The sequence below is a fragment of the Trichosurus vulpecula genome, chromosome 1 (genome assembly GCF_011100635.1).
Source record: "Trichosurus vulpecula isolate mTriVul1 chromosome 1, mTriVul1.pri, whole genome shotgun sequence".
NCBI classification, from domain to species: Eukaryota; Metazoa; Chordata; class Mammalia; order Diprotodontia; family Phalangeridae; genus Trichosurus; species Trichosurus vulpecula.
In genome coordinates, this window is record NC_050573.1 from 540,491,497 (window position 1) to 540,513,591 (window position 22,095).

Genomic DNA, 22,095 nt, shown 5'->3' on the forward strand with positions numbered 1-22,095 from the left:
TGTGGAAGGTTGGAGATCTTTTGGGCAAAATGATGATAGTTATTTCTTCAAGGAAGAAATAGAATATTTATTTCTAATGTTTTACAACCAATATTAAAGAGAAAACTTGAGGTCTGAATATCATATTCTTTGTATGCTCTTCCAGTCAGTTTTGCATCATTTCCCTCGATGAACACAGTTCGTTCTTCCCAAAAGGATCTGTGAATGAAAACAGTTTCTTCATTTTTTTTCTTTTAAGATTTTTTGAGAGAGGAGTTGGAAGTGTTAATGTTTTTTCATTCTTGTACAGAATGGTGATAGAATTTGAAACTATATTGTATAAAGAATGGCTCAAAGAGTTGAGGGGTGTTTAGTTTGTAGAAGAGAAGACTTAGAGGAGTCATATCTGTCTTCAGAAATTTGATAGGCTGTCATATAGAAGATAATTAGACTTTATTCTGTGTAGTTTTTCTCTCCCCACGACTATTGGGTAGAAACTATACGGAAACAGATTATAGCTCACTCCAACAAAGAACTTACTAACAATTAAATGTGTCAGAAAACATAATGAGTAGTCTCTGGAACTGGAAATGTTCCAAGAAAAGCGAGGCAGTCACTTTTTGGGGATGTTGTATAGGGGATTCATTCGGAAGGGATGAACTTCTAAGGTCTCTTCTACCTCTTTGCTTCTATAAAACTGTGGTTCTAATTTCAGTCTGCCTTGTTTGTGCAGTTCTGTAATTGTTTTTCTATCTTTACCTAATAAATCCTTTCAGTAATTCTCTTGTCATCTAAGGTACTTATAAGCCACTCCTCTCTTTTGAATAACTTTTAATTCTGCAGGCTAGTTCTAACACCATCCAGTGTTTTGATACTGTAAGTTTTAGGATTTCATTTTAGTCCTGGACCCATGCTTTCATGATTATGGAATGATATCTTATTCGTTTTTCCCCCCAAAAAACTAGGAAAATTATCAGGAACAGTCATTATAAATTTTAGGACAGTCATATATTCTTTGAATGTACAAATCAGCGTACGTGACTTGTAATGATAACTTTCCTTTCACTCAACTCCAGGCCACCCTCCCCAGAGCATATCATAGAATATACCATGGTTCAGGAATAACAGTCTTAGAATATGGTGAAGTAAAATCAGGGACTTACCTGAGCTGTCCCAAATTCTTCTCCAAACAACTTTAAAATAATGCCTTAAATTGAATTCTGGAGCAGCAGAAGCAATAAAAGGTCAGGGTGAAACAGTTTTCCAGCTCAAGAAAACTTGGGAGGTCAGCAGGAAAGGTCTGTCTCACTGAGGTGGTGGTTAAGCCTAGACCCCAGTGTAGCACAGGCTGTGCTCCAGCAAGCCAATAGCAGGCCTTGGGGGTGGCTGCAGCTTCAGGTTGTGGCAGCTTCAGGACTTCTTAGCCTATGGATGGTAAAAGGCTTGGACAGCTGGTCAGAAGGAAATTCTAGGGGACTCTTTGCTGGCACTGGGTGCAGGATTTTGTTGCATTGCCGTATACAGTTCTGGGTTGTAGTCCCAGGACGAGGAGAAGCACTGATGATTGCAGCCCCAGAAAAGCAGGGTCCAGGGCAGAGAAAAGTACTTGTTACTCATGGGGTAGTAGAGTCTCTAGTCTCAGGTCGAAGAGAGAAAGGGGCACTGATGCTTGTGACCACAGGAGAGCAGTAGCCAGAGTCACAATTTCAGGGTCATAGGGAGCAAAAGCACAAAAGCAAAAAGCAGCTGGGGCCCAGGTCACAATTCCAGGGTGGAGAAGAGTGCTTGTGGTCACTCACAGACCAGAGCACAGGCTAGGAGAACAGTGACCACATCTCTCCTTAGATGGTGCCACCTTGGAAGAACTGAAAACTTAGAGACCCCCAGAACTAGGTCAGAAAACAGTAGTGTGAAAAACCTGAAACTTGGGATAGGGCTTTCTCCACATTGAGAGCAGAGTGCAACATTAACATGAGGTTAAAAGTTAAGAAGAAGCCTAGAAAAATGAGCAAGCAACAAAAAAAGAACCCGATCATAGAAAGTTATTATGGTGGCAGAAGAAAATGATGAAGTTGAGCTTCAAAGAAAAATGTGAATTCATCATAGGTCCAAAAAGAGTTCCTAGAATAACAATCTTATCCAGATTGTTTATGAATAAGTATTGTTGCAAATGTTACCTTGGTTGATCTTTGTCTTGAGTCTCCCATTTCCCTTCCCCATTATCTTTCTTTGCTCTGTGGTTATATATTCATTTTCTCCCTAGAGGAAAACAGAACCACATAGCTCACCTCAGTTATTAAAAAGCACTTTGAAAAGAACGACATTCAGAAAGTCTCATCCTAAGTAAGTTGGCCAGTTGGGGAAGAAATTTTTGTCTGTGGCTATCCATGAAACAAAAATACACAATGGTTTTGTGTAGCCCTTTCTGCTTCTGCCACAATTGTGACAATTGCAGAAAAAGGTGGTAGAATGTGCTAAGAATTACAGTTCTTAGACCCTCTATAAATATTAACTTGTCTCTTGGTTGTATTAAATGTAAAATCCTTGTCCAGGATTTGAATGGACATAACACTGGGTGAACTAAATCATCTCAATCATAACATTCTTGCTATACACAAAACTGGACAACCAAAAAAATGTCACAGCTAAGTAAAGGGAGAGCTTATCAATTCTTCTTGGAGAGGCAAAAGAACTGATAAGAGTGGGTTTTAGCCAACATCCTAAGGCATTAAGAAACATCATTTAATGAAGTAGTTGGTCATCAGATGATAAGCAGTGCTCATGATTAGCATTTGCGAAAAGACCACTGAAGATAATTATAGCTCATAGGTTTGTGGCTATTGCAGGGGAGGAGAAGATAGAGAAACACTGCATAAAATAATTAAGTCATTAAATGAGTATATGTTTTAATGCTTACTTACTTCAGTGTAAATATGACATAGGGAAAGATGGCAAAAAAAAAAAGCATTGAAAAACTTGATTCAAGAGTAAGAAAGGAGAGAGGCTAGAGAATTATAGACAATGCAGAGGCCTCATGAATAAAGTGAATACTTCCTTTAAGAAAATTGAAAGGTGCTTGATGTGGCAAAGCAGCAAGTTAACATCACCCAAAAAAAGAGTGAATTTATTTGAATTAACAAGAAACAACTGGTTACTGATGTTGGAATCATTTCAGAATCAGCTGTCTGTGTACAATCAAACCATCTTCTACTGAATAAAACAAAAGATCAAAATCAATAGTAATTATAGGAAAGAATAAAAATTAAAATATATGGCATAAAATTGAGGTAACTCCAACCTGATCTATTCAGATGAGATACTGTAAAATGGATTAAAGAACAGATATTGATACAGACTATTCCTGTTTCCTAAGGAAGTTTAATCAATGTAAAAATCATTCATCTCACCAAAGAAACCAGAAGAGACCAAAAATATCCTGTCAGCAAACATTTGATTTCCTTTCCAAGCAGAGATGTGGCAACCAACTGCAATACCAGGTTAGAATATAAACTCATTTGTAAGGAGGATAGTGGAAGATTATGCCTCATAAAATAGCAAGAAGCAATGGAAGAAAAAACATTTACAGAAAGCTTAACTAGAGATCCAACTTAGCCAGATCATCCCGAGGGCCTTTAAGAATAAAGCTTGTAGTATAATGAACAGATGAATAATGGAAAAGATCAATCAAGATTTCTGTAATAAACCTATTTTCCTCCATCAGTAATAGTGATTTTGTACTCTAACATCATACTCCTGAATGTATTTTAAAGAAGTTGAAATGGCATTAAAGAAAACAAAGAGGAGAAGAGCAGCCAGACTAAACCAAGTTTCCAAAGTGGAGGTACATTTTGGAGATGATATAGTTTTGAAGGAATTAAGAGATTGGTGTTCCAGATATCTGAGAGAAGACAATTGCTTAGAAAAAAATTATAGACATTATTTTTAAAAAGTGACTAAAAAGCATTTACTGACTAACTTTTGTGCCCATAACCCTTATCCTAACTTTACAAAACTTTTCCAAAAATAATCTCCATATACACCAAGGACAGGCACGATGAATAAGAAATAAGCAGTCAGGCTTTAGCAAACAACATTCTGTAACAGAACAAATGTTTAGTCACATGATTAAAAAGTATATCAAATCCTACTGTGCTTACTGTTTGACCATAAAAAAAGAATTTTAATCAGAGCAAAGCCACCTTAAAGGCTCCTCCATAAAGGTATTTCCAACATATCTATCAAAATATAGTACACAATTCTTTAAAATAAATAACAGAACTTTTGTTTATTGACCACCCAATTAATAGTATTAGGTGTGGCATAAAGCAAGGAGACATGCTTCCAAAGGTGTTTGCTATCCTCATGGATGAGAGCTAGCAGAGTCCAAGGATTTTCCTCAATACTGATGGTCCTCCAGATTCTCCTATTTGTAGATGACATTGTACTCATTATAGTAGTCCTTGGTACATTGTAAAACTTTGTAAACGAAGCATAATTCCTCAAAACTATCCACTTAGGAAAAACCAAGTAGATAGAAAACTGCCTCTTGACTAGGCTATGATATACAGTTGGATGGATGACTCATAGAACTGTGGATGGATAATGAGCTGGGCCCAGAATTGAACAGGAGAAGGTGAATGGGTTAGATTGCCTTTGGAAAACTGTGTGTAGGGTGTTTCATGACTCCAAGCTTTCTTCTGAAACTGAGGCTAATCTTTTAAGACCAGTATTTTTGTGATGTTTTAAGGCTAAGTCTTGTAATAACACTTTTTTTAGACTTAAAGTTGTGAGTCATTCAAAGAGCATCCAAAAAATGCATGGTGAATGGAAGTAGGCTGACATTTATTATTAACAAAGAATTTGGTAGAATAAAGGTAAAAAGGTTATCAGAGAAATATATGACTTATGAGAAGTTTGGTTGGTACTTAAGAGTAAGAGATAAGTCATGGGGTACATTGACATAGTATCAAGAGGTCTAGAGTAAGCTTCCCAAGCTTACTCTAGAAGGATTTACGGGAAGGACATGGACAGGAGTTAGAAGTTAAAAAGCTGTGTCTAACTTTTGGTCTGATATTAGAAGGAACACCCATATCAGTGAGGTTGAAGATTAATTAAAGTATTGATGTCTATTCAATAACTAAGGATTTGAAAACAGGAGGGTTCTCATCCTTCTGTGATGACTATGTAATGTTAATGTGTAGCTGATGCTAAGAGACATCTCTCTAAGACTATAAATTATGGAGGAGTTGATGAATCTACACCACTGGAGGCATCTTTATACAACAGTGAAATCACAGGTCCAACCCAAAGATATTTTGTGGTATCTTTGCTACTCCTGAGGTAGGCAGTAGGCTGACTTGCTCTGGAGTAGCTTGAAGTTAGAGGCCTAGTAAGGATGGAGACCTAGTGCTTGGTGCTATCGTTGAGCCAATTTCTAGCAACAATGAAGGTACAGAAGCCTCAAGCCTAGTGCTCTGCCTAGGGACCCCATGATAAAAAGGAGTTCTATGGTGTTAGGTAGCATAACACCCAGAATACCTGAAGGGGATGTCAGAAAATCATTATCTTTCTGTTGATCCGGCACAAGATGGGAGTAAGCACAGGCTCCAAAATGGATCTGCTCATTGTAGGAGCTACCTTTTCCCAGCTCTGGTCAGCCTTTGTCTAATGGTGTTTGGGGGAGGGTTATTGAGGAGAAATAAAAACAAAAAAAGAAATGGAAGACCAGTCTACTGGCCTGGAATGGTTCTGGAGACTAGAAGTTCTGGGGCCATTCTGAGATAGAAGGGCGTCTATAGGACTGTGGCACCCTAGAGGTTGGACTTTAAACTTTAGTTTTCTCAGCAGATGTAGAAGGAAAGAAAGGAGGGAACCAATATTTGTAACTCATATGCCTCCTTCGTGTAGTCATCCTTGGCCTCTCTCATACAACTGTCAGTGCTCTCTCCCTCCTCAAATATTCCTAAATCACCACCTTATCTCTCCTTTGCAGCCTTTTAGTATTTGTGAATATGCTTTGTGCCCCTTGAATAGAACGTAAATTATTTTTATAGCAGGAGACGTTTTTGCCTTTTGAGATCTAGGATCTTACACAATGCTTTCCATATGGTAGGTCCATAATAACTGTCTTTTGAATTGAACACAGTTCTTTTTTGGGTAGGATAAATGTGCCTATTAGTAATCTGCTTGTGTGATTGATTTTCTTAGTTTCAAGTTAACTAAGTTAGGCAACAGAGTAAAGTGGAAGGAGTTGGAAAATCTGGAGCTCAGTTAACTAGCTGGTTACTAGCCATGTAACCAAAGACAAGTCACTTGGCATCCTTAAGCCTCAGTTTCCTTGCCTATAATTGGAAATACTACTACTTGCTCTAACTGCTTTGCAGAGTTTTTGTGAGAATCAGATGATAAAATGTGTGTATGTATAAATGCTTTATGAATTGTAAAAAACTATTCACATGCAAGGCAGTATCATAAATATTGAAATAATGTAGTTTGAATTATTGAGTTTTGATTGTGCTTAATGTATAGCAAACCCAATAATGAAAAATATATATATGAATTTTACATGCGATGCCATGAAGAAATATGTGAATGTTATACTTTCTTGGCCTACTATTAGCATAGGAATCTTAGAAAAATATAGCAAAGGAAAATGAAATGTAAAGAGCACGTCTTGTTGAGATAATATTCTCTGAAAACATTTTGAACACTTTTTTTTGTAAGAGAATCTTTTACACCTAGATGCCTGCCGGGTGGTAGAGATACAGAAAATGAAACAATTTCTACTCTTAAGGAGCTACTGCCATTTTAATGAGGGAGACATATATATATATATTTTTTTTGTGGTTCAGTTGTTTTTCAGTAGTGTCCTACTCTTTTTAACTCCATTTGGGGTTTTCTTGGCAAAGATACTGGAGTGGTTTTCCATTTCCTTCTTCAGCTCATTTTACAGATGAGGAAACTGAGGCAACCAGGGTTAAGTGACTTGCCCAGGGTCATACAACTAGAACATGTCTGTGCCCAGATTTGAACTTGGGAAGAGGAATCTTCCTGACTCCAGGCCATGCACTCTATCCACTGTGCCACCTAGTAGTCCCTGTAAGTATATGCGGAATAACTATAAAGACTAGTACAAGTAGTTATGGAGGGAAGACACTAGACAATCGGAGGAGTCAGGAAGGGCTTCATGCAGAAGGCGGTGTCTGAGCTGTGTCTCGATGTAAGAAATGTTTTCTTTAAGGTAGAGGGAAGGAGAAGAGTGCATTATGGGTATGAGGGATGGCTTGTGTAGAGGTATAATTGAAAAACATAGACAAGGCCAGTTTGGCTTAATCACAAGGAGGATAACAGATTGGGGCCTGGTTTTGTAGGCCTTTAAAAGCTAAACAGAGGGGTTTATATTTTATCGGGAGGGCATTTAGAGACCGCTAGAATCCATTGAATGGGGGAGTCATGTAGTCAGATCTGGGTTTAAGGAAAAATTACTTTGCCAGCAGTGTGTAGGATGGACTGGCATGGTGAAAGGTTTGAAGTAAGAAGACTAATTAATAGGCTGTTGAAATAATTTAGGTGAGAGGTGATGAAGGCCTGAACTAAGGTTATAGCTGTGTGAATGGAAAGATTGGGAAAGGATGTGAGAGATGCTGTTTCTACCTGCACAGCAAGAGTGAGCAACTAACTGGCTATGTAGGGTGAGTAAGAGTGAAGAGTCAAGGCTGGATATTTGCTAGGTGTTGGGGATACAAGTATAAAAAAAGAAACAATCCCCACTCACCTTCTAACAAAAAAATAAGGAAATGTTGAAGAGGGGTGGTATGGGGTGAGGCAAAAAATAATGAATTCAGTTTTGGGTACATTGAGTTGAAGTGTCTGCAGGACATTCAGTTTGAAATGTCCAGTAGGTGATTGGGGCAGGGAAGCAGTTACATAGATGAATCCATGGCAGCTGATGAGGTGACCAAGAGAGAATGTAGGAAGGTAAGAGGAACCAAGACAGAGCCTTGGGGAATAGGCTTTTACAGGCTTTTGAAAATGATATTCTATAGCAGACTATGTCTTTACAGTCACAAAGGTCTCATTATACTTGTTTAAGATAGGGGTAGGGGATGGAACTGTGATTACGCTCGTATAAAGAACCCCTGAATGATGAGAAAATTCTCTATCAATGAAGGTCAGCACCTTCTCTGTAATTTATAGTTTAGAGTAGTGATATCAAATTACATTTTAATCTGGTTCAGCTTCAGTTGTTTGACCCCTCTGGACTACAGAACTAAGAGGCTTGCCCAAGTTCTTCTAGTCAGTATACAGAGGCAAGTCTCAGCTCTTTACTGTGCTGCTACACTGCCTGTACTAGGTTTGTTTATTGACTCTTGTTTTGGTACGATGAAATGCTACTTTAAGTGCTCTTCTTCAACAAGATTAATGCAGTGTGCATGTGGGAGAATCTTAGAAGAGTCCTTGGAAGATTTAACAACAGATAATTTTGTTTTACCCTCTGCTGGATAGTAGTGATCATGTGAGGTGTAAGTCAGGGAGACATGATTGCTAAAGAAGTTTGCCACTGTAATGGAGGATGTCCAGCATGGTAAAGTCTTCCCAGTGTGCTTGTTTGCAGATGACATTGTGCTGATTGTAAGAAGTCCTGGTACGTTATTCCATCTCCATCTAAATGAGGTCTACTCATTCGGATTATCTCCACTGCAAAAACCAAGTGGATAAAGAATGTGTACTATCCAGATAATGATATGCAATTGGATGAGCAGCCCATAGATTTGGATATCTTATGATTGGGGGATGGAGGCCTGCCTCGTCAGTCAGTCATCAAGCATTTATTAGGCATCTACTGTGTGCTAAGCTCCAGGGATGCAAAAAAGGTGAACAAATGGTCCCAGCTCTCAAGGAGCTCACAGTCTAATTCGAAATTGGACACAGTGAAATGTGTGTGTGTGTGTGTGTGTGTGTGTGTGTGTGTGTGTGTGTGTGTGTGTATGGAATATATATATATTTGGAAAATGTGGAGTGCTTTTAATGAATCCAAGCTTCTCCATGAAACAAAGGTTCAGCTTTAAAAAAACCAAGCAAACCAATAATATACTTCTCGTGGTACTCTATGGCTTCTAGACAAGAAACATTTCAGTTTCAGAAAAATTAAAGTTGCATATAATCCAAAGGGTAATGGGCAAGTGTGTGTGTGTGTGTGTGTGTGCATGTGTGTATGGTGGATATGAATAAACAACCCATTATCAGTGAAGAATTGTGCAAGAGAAGTGTATAAAAGATGTCATCTGAGAAGGGGGCTGGTCACATAACATAAAGGGTGACAATACAGAAGGCAAAGAAGAAATACTTGTCAGATCTGTTTGTTAGGGAAGACCAAACAAGACACAGGAAGGATCGTGGAAGAGAAAATGAGCAGTTTTGATTGCATGAAGTTTTTTTAAAGTCTTTGTACAAATAGGACCAATGCAGCTAAAATTAGAAGAGAAGCAGAGAAGTAAAGGGACAAATCCTACAGCAAGTTTCTCTTACAAGGATCTCATTCCTTTTTTTTTTTTCCTTCACTTTTTTTTTTTAATTTTTAGTTTACCACACACGGTTCTACATAGTTTGAGTTCCAGATTTTCTCCCCTCCCTCCCCAAGATGGCATGGAATCTCATATAACTATCATGTATAACTTCGCATTGAATTAATTTATGCACTAGTCAAGTTGTGGAAAAGAATTATGATCAATGGAATGAATCATGAGAAAGAAGAAACAGAACCAAAAAAAAAACAACCCAAAAACAAAAACAAAAGAGAAGCAAAAAAGGCAAGCATGTAGTGTACCTCGATCTGTATTCAAACTTCACAGTTCTTTCTCTGGATGAAGATAGCATTCTCTTTCGTGAGTCCCCTGGAGTTGTCCTTGCACCTTAGGTTGCTGAGAAGAGCGCAGTATGTCAGGGTTGGTCCTCATGGAATCCCTATATCTGTGGCTGTGCACAACGTTCTCCTGGCTCTGCTCCGCTCACTCAGCATTATGTCGTGTAGGTTTTTCCAGGTTGTTACGAAGTCTGCATCATCCCCGTTTCTTATGGCACAATAGTATTCCATCACCTTCATATACCACAGCTTGTTCAGCCATTCCCCAATTGATGGGCATCCCTTTGATTTCCAATTCTTGGCTACCACAAAAAGAGCTGCTATAAATATCCTTGTACATATGGGTCCTTTTCCCGCTTGTGTGATGTCTTTGGGATACAACCCTAGAAGTGGTATTGCTGGGTCAAAGGGTATGAACATATCTATAGCCCTTTGGGCATAGTTCCAAACTGCTCTCCAAAATGGCTGGATCAGCTCACAACTCCACCAGCAATGCAACAATGTTCCAATTTCCCCACATCCTTTACAGCATTTATCATTTTCCTGTTTTGTTATTTTAGCCAATCTGACAGGAGAGATGTGGTATCTAAGAGTTGTTTTGATTTGCATTTCTCTAATCAGTAGTGAACAAGGATCTCATTTCTAAGGCATATAAGGAACTGATTCGAATCCGTAAGACTCAGAGCTATTCCCTCAGTTGATACATGATTAGAGGATATAAATAGATGGTTTTCTAAGGAAGAAATCCAAGCAAACAATAGCTATATGAAAAATGCTCCAAATCGCTACTTAGATAGATACAAATTAAAGCCACCCTGAAGTTCCTTCTCTTGCGCCTCAGATTGGCAAAGTTAACAAGAAAGAAAATGACTAATGTTGTAGGTGCTGTGAGAAGCCTGGCCCATTAAGGTGCAACTATGGATTGGTCTGATCACTCTGAAAAATAGTTTGAAACTTTGCTTCCATAGTCACTGAACTACATATGCTCTTTGACCCTGCAATGCCGCTACTAGGCCTGTACCCCAGAGAGATAAAGAAAGAGGAAGAGGGTCTGTTGGGAAGAGCTTGGTGGTACAGTACAGAGTCCTGGGCCTCAAATCAGTAAGACATGAGTTCAGATCTGGCCTCAAACACTCACCTGTGTGACCCTGAGCAAGTCACTTAACCTTTGCCTCAGTTTCCTCATTGTAAAATGAGGATAATAATAGCACCTACCTCCCAGAGTTGTGAGACTCAAAAGTGCTTAGCACATAGTAAGGACTATGCAGATGGTGTTTATTATATACAAAAATACCCATAGTTGTTCTGGCAATGGTAAAGAACTGGAAACTAAAGGGGTGCCTATCAATTAGGGATTGACTAAACAAACTATGGTTTATGAATATAAAGAAATGCTGTTCTGCTCTAAGAAATGATGAAAGCAGTAGTTTTAGAGGATCCTGGGAAGATTAGGTATACAAATGCAGAGTTGAGCAGAACCAGAACACTTTGTGCCTCAACAACATTGTAAAAACAAACAAATTTGGAAGTCTTCAGAAACTCTGATCAACCAGAACTCCAGAGGACAGAAGACAAAGAACACAATTCACCTCCAGAGAGGGAAGTGATAGATTCAATGTTCAGATTGAGACCTTTTTTGGACATGGCCAAAGCAGGAATTTATTTTCCTAGACTATACATATTTGTTACAAGGGTTTTGGTTCTGGTTTTCTGCTTTTTGTTAATTAAAAAAATGAAATTTAAAGATGAAACAAAATGTGAAGGATAACTACCCACATGGACAAGATAATAGGCCACATGATAATTTTGTATTTATATGATGTCAAGAAATAAAAAGGAAGGTCTCAAGGCCATTATAAAAATTTAAGGGAGTTCAGAGATGAGACTTATACCGGAAGAGAAGGTATTGAGGGTTTACAATTTATCCTGTTAGGAGTACCCAAATTAATGAGATTGCAGACCCATTGAAGTATAAGCTATTGTTAATTGAGAGAACTTTATGTCTGAAATTCTGGTAAAAATCACAGGCCCTAGAATATTAGGGAAAGTGGGAAAATATTTGTACCTCAGGCCACTTGATCCTTTTTGGTAAGCAGAATTTAACAAGTTGAATATAATTTGAGTAGAAATAAAGGATATTTGGGAATAGTGGAATTCTTGAATTTGCTGTAGCAAAAACTGGGGTGGGACTCAATAGAATGTTGTGTACTAAAGTCTTGAAGTAACTAAAGATGATGGCCCTTATATTGAGTTTAAGCATATTTTACTGTAATATATTTCATAGATAGATATTTTAAAGTAGTTTTTTTCCTAAGGGCACAAACAGTTTTTAGTTAAAAACTAACATAAACATACCCATGTTTTTTGAATGTGTTTGTTCGTGTTTGAGTCTATGGAAATTTCATTTCAAACTAATTTTCTTTTTTTCCTTCCCTTTTTCTTTTTTTGTTTTGGCGTAGTTCAACTGGAAATGAGAAACCACCTGAAGAAGAACATGGTACAGAACTTGTGATTGGTAGCAACAGTTCAGCTTCCTATGAACAACTAGATAAAGTTACTTCAAGTCTTAGCTGCAAAATAAAGAATACCTTTCCACCCTCAGATCCTAATGTCATTGCTACCAAAGAAGAAATTCCTGAAAGTATTATAGCAAAACCAGAAGACTCTATTCCCAATATCATTAGTCATTGTAACACTAACAAGAAGGCCATCGGAGATGATCAGTTTCCCAAACAGTGTGATCCTGGGAATTTCACAGATGAAAAGCTCATACTACCCCAAGAAATAAAGGGAACAGTAAAGGAGAATTCACTGAACTCTGCATCAGGGGACGCAGTGGAAAAATTGAGCCAAACTCCTTCAAATAATTTTGACACTGAATGTGATAGTAATAAACTCTTAGTATTTATTAGTACTGAAAAATGCAAAGAAACAAAGGACCTTTCTAAAAGTATAGACATGTCTACTAATGAACTATCTGCTACCCAGTTAGACAAAATTGTAGAGAATCATCATTATTCAAAAGGGAGCACTGAACAAAGTAATAGTGAACGATGTGAAGAAAATAAAGTTAGACAAAAAGTTCAAAGTAATTCTCCAGTTAAGGAAAAAGGTGGTAGCCCCAGAAAAGTGGACAAAGGGCATCACCATAACCGAAGAGATCATTCTTCCAGTGGAGAACGAACAAAGCAAAACAGGAGCAAAACAGAGAACTATTATTACAAAAAAAGGGTCTCCTATAGCAAAGAGAGGACCAAAAAGGGCCGTCACAAATCGGAACACTGTAATGGAAGCAAATATAAACCTTTTCATAATGAAAGCAGCAGCCCTGACAGTAGATCCTTAGGAAAACATAACCATTATTGGGACAGAAGTAGAGGAAAATCTGATCAGGAAAGGAGTAGATATTATCATTCTAAAAGTGAGCAGTCTTGGAGTCGGGAGAAATATTATCCAGAAGGAATGAGAAGATGGGACAAATATAGATACTACAGTGATCATTATTCTTATTCAAGGGATGGTAGAGAGTGGAAGCCATCTCACAGTGATCGAGAATATGACAAAGCAAGTCAGTACAATAGTAGATCACACAAGGACTATTATAAGAGCAAATGGGTTCATGAGCCAGCACCTAAAGAGAAAGAAAGGCATCACTCAAACAGTAATAAAGTAGACCTGTCCCATTGTTCATCTCTTCCTCAACATCCTGAAAAATATTCTCATGACAAAATTGCACTTGAAGAAAACACTTCAAATCTTTGTAGTCAGTTTCATGAGCATGAAATTGTAAAAATGAGGAAAAGGAAATATGATAGCATAGAAAATGATGATAGTGACTTAGAAAAGAAAATCCCCAAACCCTTGCAAAATGAGCCATTAGAAGAGCAGAAAGTAAAGAAGCACAAAAAATCAAAAAAGAAAAAGAAATCCAAAGACAAACACAGAGCTCGAAGTTGCAAGTAAGTATATAGTAGTATGAATTTTCTTTTTCCTTCTTTTTAATTTATTTTTTGTTTTTAATATTAGCTTTTGTAAGATTTTGAATTTAAAATTTCCCTCCCTCCCTTCTCTCCACCCAAGATGGCATGCAATCCGACATAGGATATACATGTATGATCATATTAAACATGTTTCCACATTAGTCGTGTTGTGAAAGAAGAATCAGAACAAAAGAGAGAAACCATGAGAAAGAAGAAACAAAAGAAAGAGAAAATAGTATGCTTCAGTCTGCATTCAGACTCCATAGTGCTTTCTCTGGATGTGGATAGCATTTTCCATCATGAGTCTTTTGGGATGATCGTAGGTCATTACTTTGCTCAGAAAAGCTAAGTCTAACAAAGTCAGTCACTGCACAATATTGCTGTTACTGTGTACAGTGTTTTCCTCTTTCTGCTCACTTCATTCAGCATCAGTTCACGTAAGTCTTTTCAGGTTTTTCTGAAGTCTTTCTGCTCACATTTCTTATGGAACAATATATTCCATTACATTCATATACCACAACTTGTTTAGCCATTCCCCAGTTGATGGGAATCCCTTCAAATTCCAATTCTTTGCCACCACAAAAAGATCTGCTATAAATATGTTTGTACATATGGGTCATTTTTCCCTTTTTGTGATCTCTTTGGGATACAGTAGTGGTATTGCTGGATCAAAGGGTACGCACAGTTTTATAGCCCTCTGGGCATTGTTACAAATTGTTCTCCAGAATGGTTGGATCAGTTCACAACTCTACCAACAATGCATTAGTGTTCCAATTTTCCCACATCTTCTCCAACATTTATCATTTTCTTGTTTTGTCATGTTAGCCAATCTGATGGGTATGAGTGGTACGTCAGAGTTGTTTTAATTTGCATTTCTATGAGTTTTCCTTAAACGAAGTTCATTAATTAGTTTGGGGTTAGTCATCCTCTTCTGACCTAACAAAAAGTGAAAGAATCCTCCATATTCAAATAAATTTGATGTTTGTATGTTTTCATGGAATTCCAAACTTTTAAAACTATACAAAACCAAATTTGAGGTGATAATCTTTGAACTTGACAACCTTATTTTTTCAAACAATATTGCCATCTTTTTTGGAGAAGGCTGAAACACCTTCCAGAAATCTCATAGGCTATTTGATTTAGTTGATTTTCTACAACTCCACTGAAGTAAATGTGTGGTTATTTTGAAAAATTGTAACTTTTATATAGAAACTGGAATGATAGCATTGAAGTCCTTATTCTTCAGGTGTGGGTATGTTAAGTGAATATTTTCTTTCCCAAAGGTTCCTATTTTTCTTTTCTTCAAATCTATCCAAAAATTGAATATTTAGTAATGTAGGACAGAAGTCTTGGACCCTGCATTGTTAGCAAACACATTCTTTTTTTGGAAGGCACATAATGTATCTTTGACATTTGTTTAGTGGTTCAAAACTGTGATCTAAGATGTGATTTGTTTCCTTGGCCTTTGGTTTAATTTTTTTCCTCTCTCAATTTGAGACCTCTAATTGAGGAATGTGAGGCTTTAAAAAAAGTAGCTCATTGGTTGTGTACAGTTCTTGAATGTGTAAAATGATCTTTTGATGCATTTTGTTAAATGGATGAGAGAGTGAAAGAGTTGCTTCGTTTTTGACTTAACATTCTCTTTTAAACTTGAAACCTTATAAAAGATAATTATAAATAATGGCAGATAGATGGAAGAACATGGTAGTGTTAAAGAAAGTAATAGTGCCTGTGTATATACCTGAAGCACTGGGGCAAAGCAGCCTTCAGTCCTGTCTTCTGTAACCATTAGTTCGGGGAAAAGCATCAAAACCTTTGGTAGAGTGGATTTTGTTATGCATATAACATAGCAACCAACGATAAAGAGAATATGATTTTTGGTAGGTGCATTTGGTGTGCCTAGCAGACCACCTTATCTATCCCAATTAGCTCCTATATTATCATTACGCAAGCACACTTAATGCAATCAGAATTCTACCCACTGCATTCAGCTAGTGTCCCTAATAAGCTATAGCACTCTCAATACACCATGTTCTTTTGAAGTGATTTTTTTTCACTCTGGCTTTTAATTCCTGCAGGCATCATCAGGATTTGGATCTTTCTGTAGCCAACTCCAAAGCTGACCTTCGCAAACACAAAAAGAAGAAGAAGAAAAAGAAGAAACATGCAAAAAAATCAGAGGACTATATTGAACATTCAGATCTTCATGTACTCAAGGCTTCCTGTTCTGAGACTGATAACAAAACCTGGGAGAAAAAGGACAAATCTCCCATCAAAGATGGCTTGCCATCTGAGGACTACCAGAAATCTAATAAACGTTTTCATGAGGAAGATGATGATCACCCTGAGAAAACCAAACACTTAAGAATGGAAAGCCAGGATCATAAATATCACCCAGCTGAGTATGGCCAGGGTAAGGGGAAACATTAGGAGTTAAGAATGAAGAATTTTATTTTAAATTAAAGAAAAGTCTATAGCTGTTTAGAAAGTGCTCGTGTTAGGTATCTGTATGACTTGACATTTCATAGATCTAGAAAAACTAATAGTTACTTTTAATAATGTGGGCTGTTTGAAATCTTTTCCCCTTCTCCAGTCATTCCTGCGCTTTCTTTAACAATTCCTGGTGCTACAGCCATAGTGTTAAATGAATAACCACTGAAATAAAACAGAGTTCTTTGGAGCAACGTTTCCTTAGAGTATAACTTAGCTGTAAAGGAGCACATCACTATAGTAATACCTGTGTATAGCTGTCATGTGAGCATGTGTGTTCAACAAAGTCATGCGGGAAAAGGGGGGTGGGTAGAGAGGGAGAAGACAGAATGATTTGACAATGCTATTGGCCTTTGAAAAATTGCTTTAAGCCTGTGATCAGTGTTCTGTATGGTTTTTTTCTTCCTGATTACTGGAACTACTGTTGTACCTGTTACTCTTTGGACTTTATATCTTTGGTAGATTGCTGCTTTGGGGTTTGAACCAAGAATTATGGCCTCCAGTTCCTTAATCAGTTAGGTCTTATACCATATAATAGTGCCCATTGTTAGAATGGCCTAGTTTATCTCTCTGGCCTTTTTGCCACACTAAATTTGTTTTCCATGGAAGAGATTCTTCTTTTGTGATTTTAACCTGTTTGTTGCTGAGCTGTACAATATAATACATGCTGTGTATGGTTACTTTTCATTCCTAAACAAGCAGCATTTATTGAAAATCTGTGTGTAGCAAAACCTCCTCTATACAAAACCTTCAGGGATTGAATAATTCTCAATAAAAGATATTTCCAGATAGTTGAAGGTCTGAAGACCCCAAAGACTTTCAAAATTTTAGTCATATTTTATAAAAGTTTTTCTAGAGTAGGAGTTCTTAACCTGGGGTTTATAGATTTCTGGGGCTCTGTGACCTTTGATAGGAAAAATTACATCTTTATTTTCATTAATTTTTATCCGAAACTTATCATTTCCTTCATTTATGAATTTTAAAAAATTATTCTGAGAAGGTATCCAGAGGCATCAATAGACTGCCCTAGGGGTCCGTGACCCACAAAAAGGTGAAGAACTCCCATTCAGAAGTATATTAATTAATGCTTCCTTGCAACCTTAAACAGAGTATAAGGGTAGGAATTAGATCTGTGACTTCATTGGTGTAGAGAATCCTTCAGGTGGAAGCTTGCTCCACCAAAGCTGGTTGGCACCTGCTCTGCAACAGCATATGGTCTTTAGAGTCACCTGGAGCCTTTGAAGGTTAATGGCACTTGCTCAGGGCCACTCAGCCGGCGTGAGTCAGAGGCATAACTTGAACCCAGATCTTCCTGGCTTGAAAGCCAATTCTGTCACTGCTACCAAAGCATAGTAACCAGTGTTTAAACCATTTTCTTGGTGACAACAGTTTATCATCAGGAACATCAATTAATTATACCGTGGTGTGTTCCAGTGATGCCACCAGGGCCTATTGAGGTGTATAGGGTTATTTGCTGCTATATTAATGGGCCCAGATTGCTGTGCTTTTTGATTTACTGTATCTGCTTGTTATATTTTTTCCTTTTTCCCATGCTATTAGCTCCCACTTTTCAATATTGTCAATATGTCTACCTGTAACACCCACTTTACCCCCTTTAAGTTGCTGCTTCTATTCTGTGGTGGCTTAGAAACCATATAACGAAGCTTGTTAGAATTTCAGTATATGTAATTTGACAATAAATAGGCTCAAGGGTGGGCCTGAGGTACCTCTCCATGAGCAAGATGCATGAACTTTGTGATATCTATTTTGGCTGCTCAAGAGCTTTTTTGCTTTCTTTCTGTTTTCAGCTGTGCTACAGATGGATGATATGTTACTCTACTGTGTGCTTTGTGTGCTGGGCGGGGGGTGGAGGGAGAGGGAAAGCTGGGGGGAAGGGGACTGTTACAAAATAAATAGAAGACATATTTCCCTGTTCTCAAAGAGGAGGATTAGCAGTCCAGTTAGGAAGATTTGATGACTGAGTAATACAATACAAGGAGTGGTAACAAAAACCCAAACAAACAAAAACCCGTTACATTTACAGAGGACCAGTACATAATATACAGGAAATTCACTGTAACTTCTCCTGGGAAGGTGCTTGGCAATATTCAAGAGGATTATTACAGAGAAGTTTATGGAGAGCATATGGCAGATCAAAATCTCTAGCTGAAAAATGAAGGCTGAAGCAGATTTTTTTCTTTAAAAAACAAACTAATTGTTGAGTTTATATTAAAATGTAAAATGTTAGTGATCAGGGAACTCATTTGATTCCTTTCTTGCTCACAATTTAGTATGCCAGTATTGAACAGGAAACAGGGAGATGAGTTTGTTCATCTGCTTATCGTGTCGCTGACTTACAGCAATTCTACAGCAATGTAAAAATGTTCATGTTTCAGCTAAAGACCTCCCCTCTCATAAGGACTACAGTCAGAAGGTTTCCAGTAAACAGTTGGATGACAGTTCTACAAGTACAGATGAATCTAGATGGAAAGTATGTTGAAATACTAACACAAATATTTTGTTTCTTATTTAGTAGCATGGATCAGAGCATTTTAAAAGAAATTTCTTTGCATTCTTCTAAACTGTTAATCTTAAGTTATCCTTAATCTTATTGCAACTGGTGATTGGTTTGTAACCAAGAGCTTTAAGGTAGGAACTCAGACTGAGACACCAGTGCCCCTTTCCTGGTCCTGTCCAGACTTGGAAATGGAAGGGGTGCCAATTTGGCCTTGCAGTGACAAAGCTTTTTCTTTGTGCTGAGGATGGACCTTCTGTTTCTCATTATCTGTCTTTCATACTTTTTAAGCCCTTCATCCTGGTACATGGACCATTTTTACCTTTCTCCTTTGAATCATTCTCTGAGTACATTAAACTGATTCTCTGATGAATGACTTTTGACCTGGGATCTGTACTATTACAATTTATTGCCATTTGTTTATTTTAAATGTGTATTCTGTGCTTGATTTCTTCCTTGGGGGCAATCAAATTTTGGTTCCAAAGCCACTAAACTATCAAGCAAAAATTCTGATTTTTAGTCTTTGTGGTTTTTTTGAAAGAGGAAATAAATGAATTGTTTTATAAAATAGATTACTGATTGTCAGTAACTACTTGTTTAAAATATTAAAGGGTTTATTTACTGCAGCTAACATTAAGCTAGGTGGTTGATTGAAAATGTTATCACTGCACATAAATGTGTAGCATGGGTGACTAAGACTTCATAAAACCAAATTATAAAAATGTTTCCTACCCCCTACTTTTTCCTAGGTGAATGAAAACTCATCCTCAAAAGAAAAAATACACTAGTTACCGGTAAGCTGTTTTCATATTTGTATATGGCTATTTATCTTTAAATTAATAAGGATAGAACCTTAACAAGGAAGGCAGTAGTTGGAGTTATTTCATTGTGACTCTAAAAATGACAGGTAGCTCAGGTGGTGGTATCGATTTTATTCATATATACATTACTTGATTATGTGTGTTGTTATGTTATGACTATGACCCTAGAGAAGGTAGATGATACAGATGGGCTATCAAAAATCAGGTCTGAGGGGGCTGCTTTTTCAGCTGCGTAAAACTGGCAGAGAACTTCAGCCATTTTACAAGGTTACTAAATCTTTTGAGGCCAGAAAAAGGCAATGACTAGAAATTAGTTCATGCCTTTATTCTCCACTGAGTTTTCGCGAATTGGACACTGACAGTCACAGAAGAAAACTGTCCCTCAGAGAACCGGATCACTTGACCGACACATGGGCAGCATCCTTGTAGAAGTCGAACGCTTCTAGGTTAGCACTTCCCAGCCAGAGACTGGGAAGTTGCATCTCACATTCCACTCCCCACCCCCATCCCCAGGATAGCTGTTAGGTCTTCTAGAAGCACTGGATGGCAGCAGAGCTCAGTTTTGGGTTCAGATCTTCGACTCTGATTTTGATTTTGATTTTAGTGTAGGGATGAGAAGGTGGTACTTCCGTTTCCCAGGATGACAGAGATTATATCAACCAAAATTTAAACTGTGAACTAATGAGATGATGATATAAAAGATGAAAATGAATTTTACCCACATCTGCCAGATGGATAGAATGATAGTCAGCAAAGAGTTCTTTTGGAATTTAAGTACATTTTAAAATGAGGTTTTTTTGGTCCCCTTTTCTTCCAGAAGAAGCATTAGTAATGTTAGAATTCTAGGCAGTTCATCAACACGCATGACAATGACCCACTTAGAAGTTGACATTTAGACTAAAAAAAGAAACATCTAAACTTAACTAGGGAATTAAACTTCAAATACTGATCCAGGGGGGAGTTAGGGTATTTTTTAAGCAAAAAGATCCATAAACACTAGTTTTTATGTATTATCTCTTCTTTTGAGATATTTGAAAGATGCCTCAAAAAATTTCACAACACAGAGAGGCATAATGGATAGAGTACTGGACTTTGGACTAGGGATAAATTCCACCTCTACCTTTTACTTATCTATGTAACCTTAGAGAAGTCTCCATCATAAAATCAAATAATAAAAAAAACATTTATTAAGCACCTACTATGTGCCAGGTGCTCTGCTAAGTGCTGGGGATACAAAAAGAGGCAAAAAACACTTCCTGCCCTTAGAAAGTTTACCCTCTAAACCTCAGCTTACTTATCTATAGAATAAGGATAATAATGTATCTTTTCCCACAGGGATATCATGAGGATAAAATTGGATTATGTGTGTAAAGCTGTTCCTGGTTTTGGGAATTGAGTTTAGGGTGGCTCTTGAATGGAAGTAAAAGTGCATGGGTCTCCTACAAAAGTTGGAGCAGCACAGATATAACAGGGAAGTGGTATTGTTCCTACTTGTTCAAAAGGACAGCAGACATTTGCCAGTCCTTGCCTTTAAGTAGGGAGAGCATGGATTGCCCCCCTAATGTTTTTATTGTTGTGCCATTCAGATCACCCATTTTCTTTGTCTAAAACTTTGGCATGTGTTTTATCATCACAGATAAGAAGGGTGAAGTATTTCAATGAGGGAAGCTTCCTCCAAGTCTTTTGGGATCTTTCTAATTTAAAAACTACATGAATAAGTCATTAGTATTAAGAAGAGAGAGCTGACGCTAAGCCAACTAAGCTCTTTGTTTCTAAAACTTCCTGTCTTTGGAATGACTAATATCTACAGTATATCTTGTCTTTCAGATTCAGAGTGTTCAACTGAAGCCATCCCCAACACAGCTTAAATTATATTTATAAATATAGAAAATGATTAACTGTTCAAATCCATAAGTGGTGCTTCTTCAGTAAATACTGTACAGGATTTTACCATGGAAGAACTTTTTTTTAATTTTTACCTTGAGACTTTTTCTTAATTACCCTTAATCCAAATGGATGAAAACTTTCTACAACTGCTGACCGTTGTAAAATACCGTGTATATAATCACATTGAAAATAATGCCCTGGAATAGAACATCTCAAATGCTGCTTAATTACAGACTCAGGTTGATTACTTGTATTTCATGTAATGTTACTCCAAGTTAGACATCTGGTGCAAGACCAAGCCAGGAAACCATGGAATTATTTAAAAAAGGAGGGGGTGGGAGGGAAGTGGGAAGGGAAGAAAAAAAAAAGAAGAAAAAAACTGTGTATATTTAATTTAAAGACTTATTTAAAGATTCACAAGCTCTTACCTAGAATTTTGAGAGAGAGCTCTCTGTTTTCTGTGATGTCTGATACTAGAAACTAATTTGCTTCACATTTTAGTTGTATTCAAGATTTGAAGATGTATTTTATAGACAAGTTCTGTTTCTGAACTTTGTGGAA

At 37.4% G+C, this 22,095-nt stretch overlaps 1 protein-coding gene across 1 annotated transcript in view; it reads left to right on the plus strand.

The window, feature by feature from the left end:
• The window catches only part of USP42 (ubiquitin specific peptidase 42), a 58,741-nt gene extending 36,885 nt beyond the window's left edge, over positions 1-21,856 (plus strand). The window contains exons 15-19 of the mRNA XM_036741432.1: positions 12,301-13,800; positions 15,900-16,234; positions 18,708-18,802; positions 19,576-19,620; positions 21,475-21,856. Coding sequence (XP_036597327.1) covers positions 12,301-13,800; positions 15,900-16,234; positions 18,708-18,802; positions 19,576-19,614 — 1,969 coding nt within the window. The 3' untranslated portion in view covers positions 19,615-19,620; positions 21,475-21,856. The remainder of the gene's footprint in view (positions 1-12,300; positions 13,801-15,899; positions 16,235-18,707; positions 18,803-19,575; positions 19,621-21,474) is intronic.
• Positions 21,857-22,095: the final 239 nt, after the last annotated feature.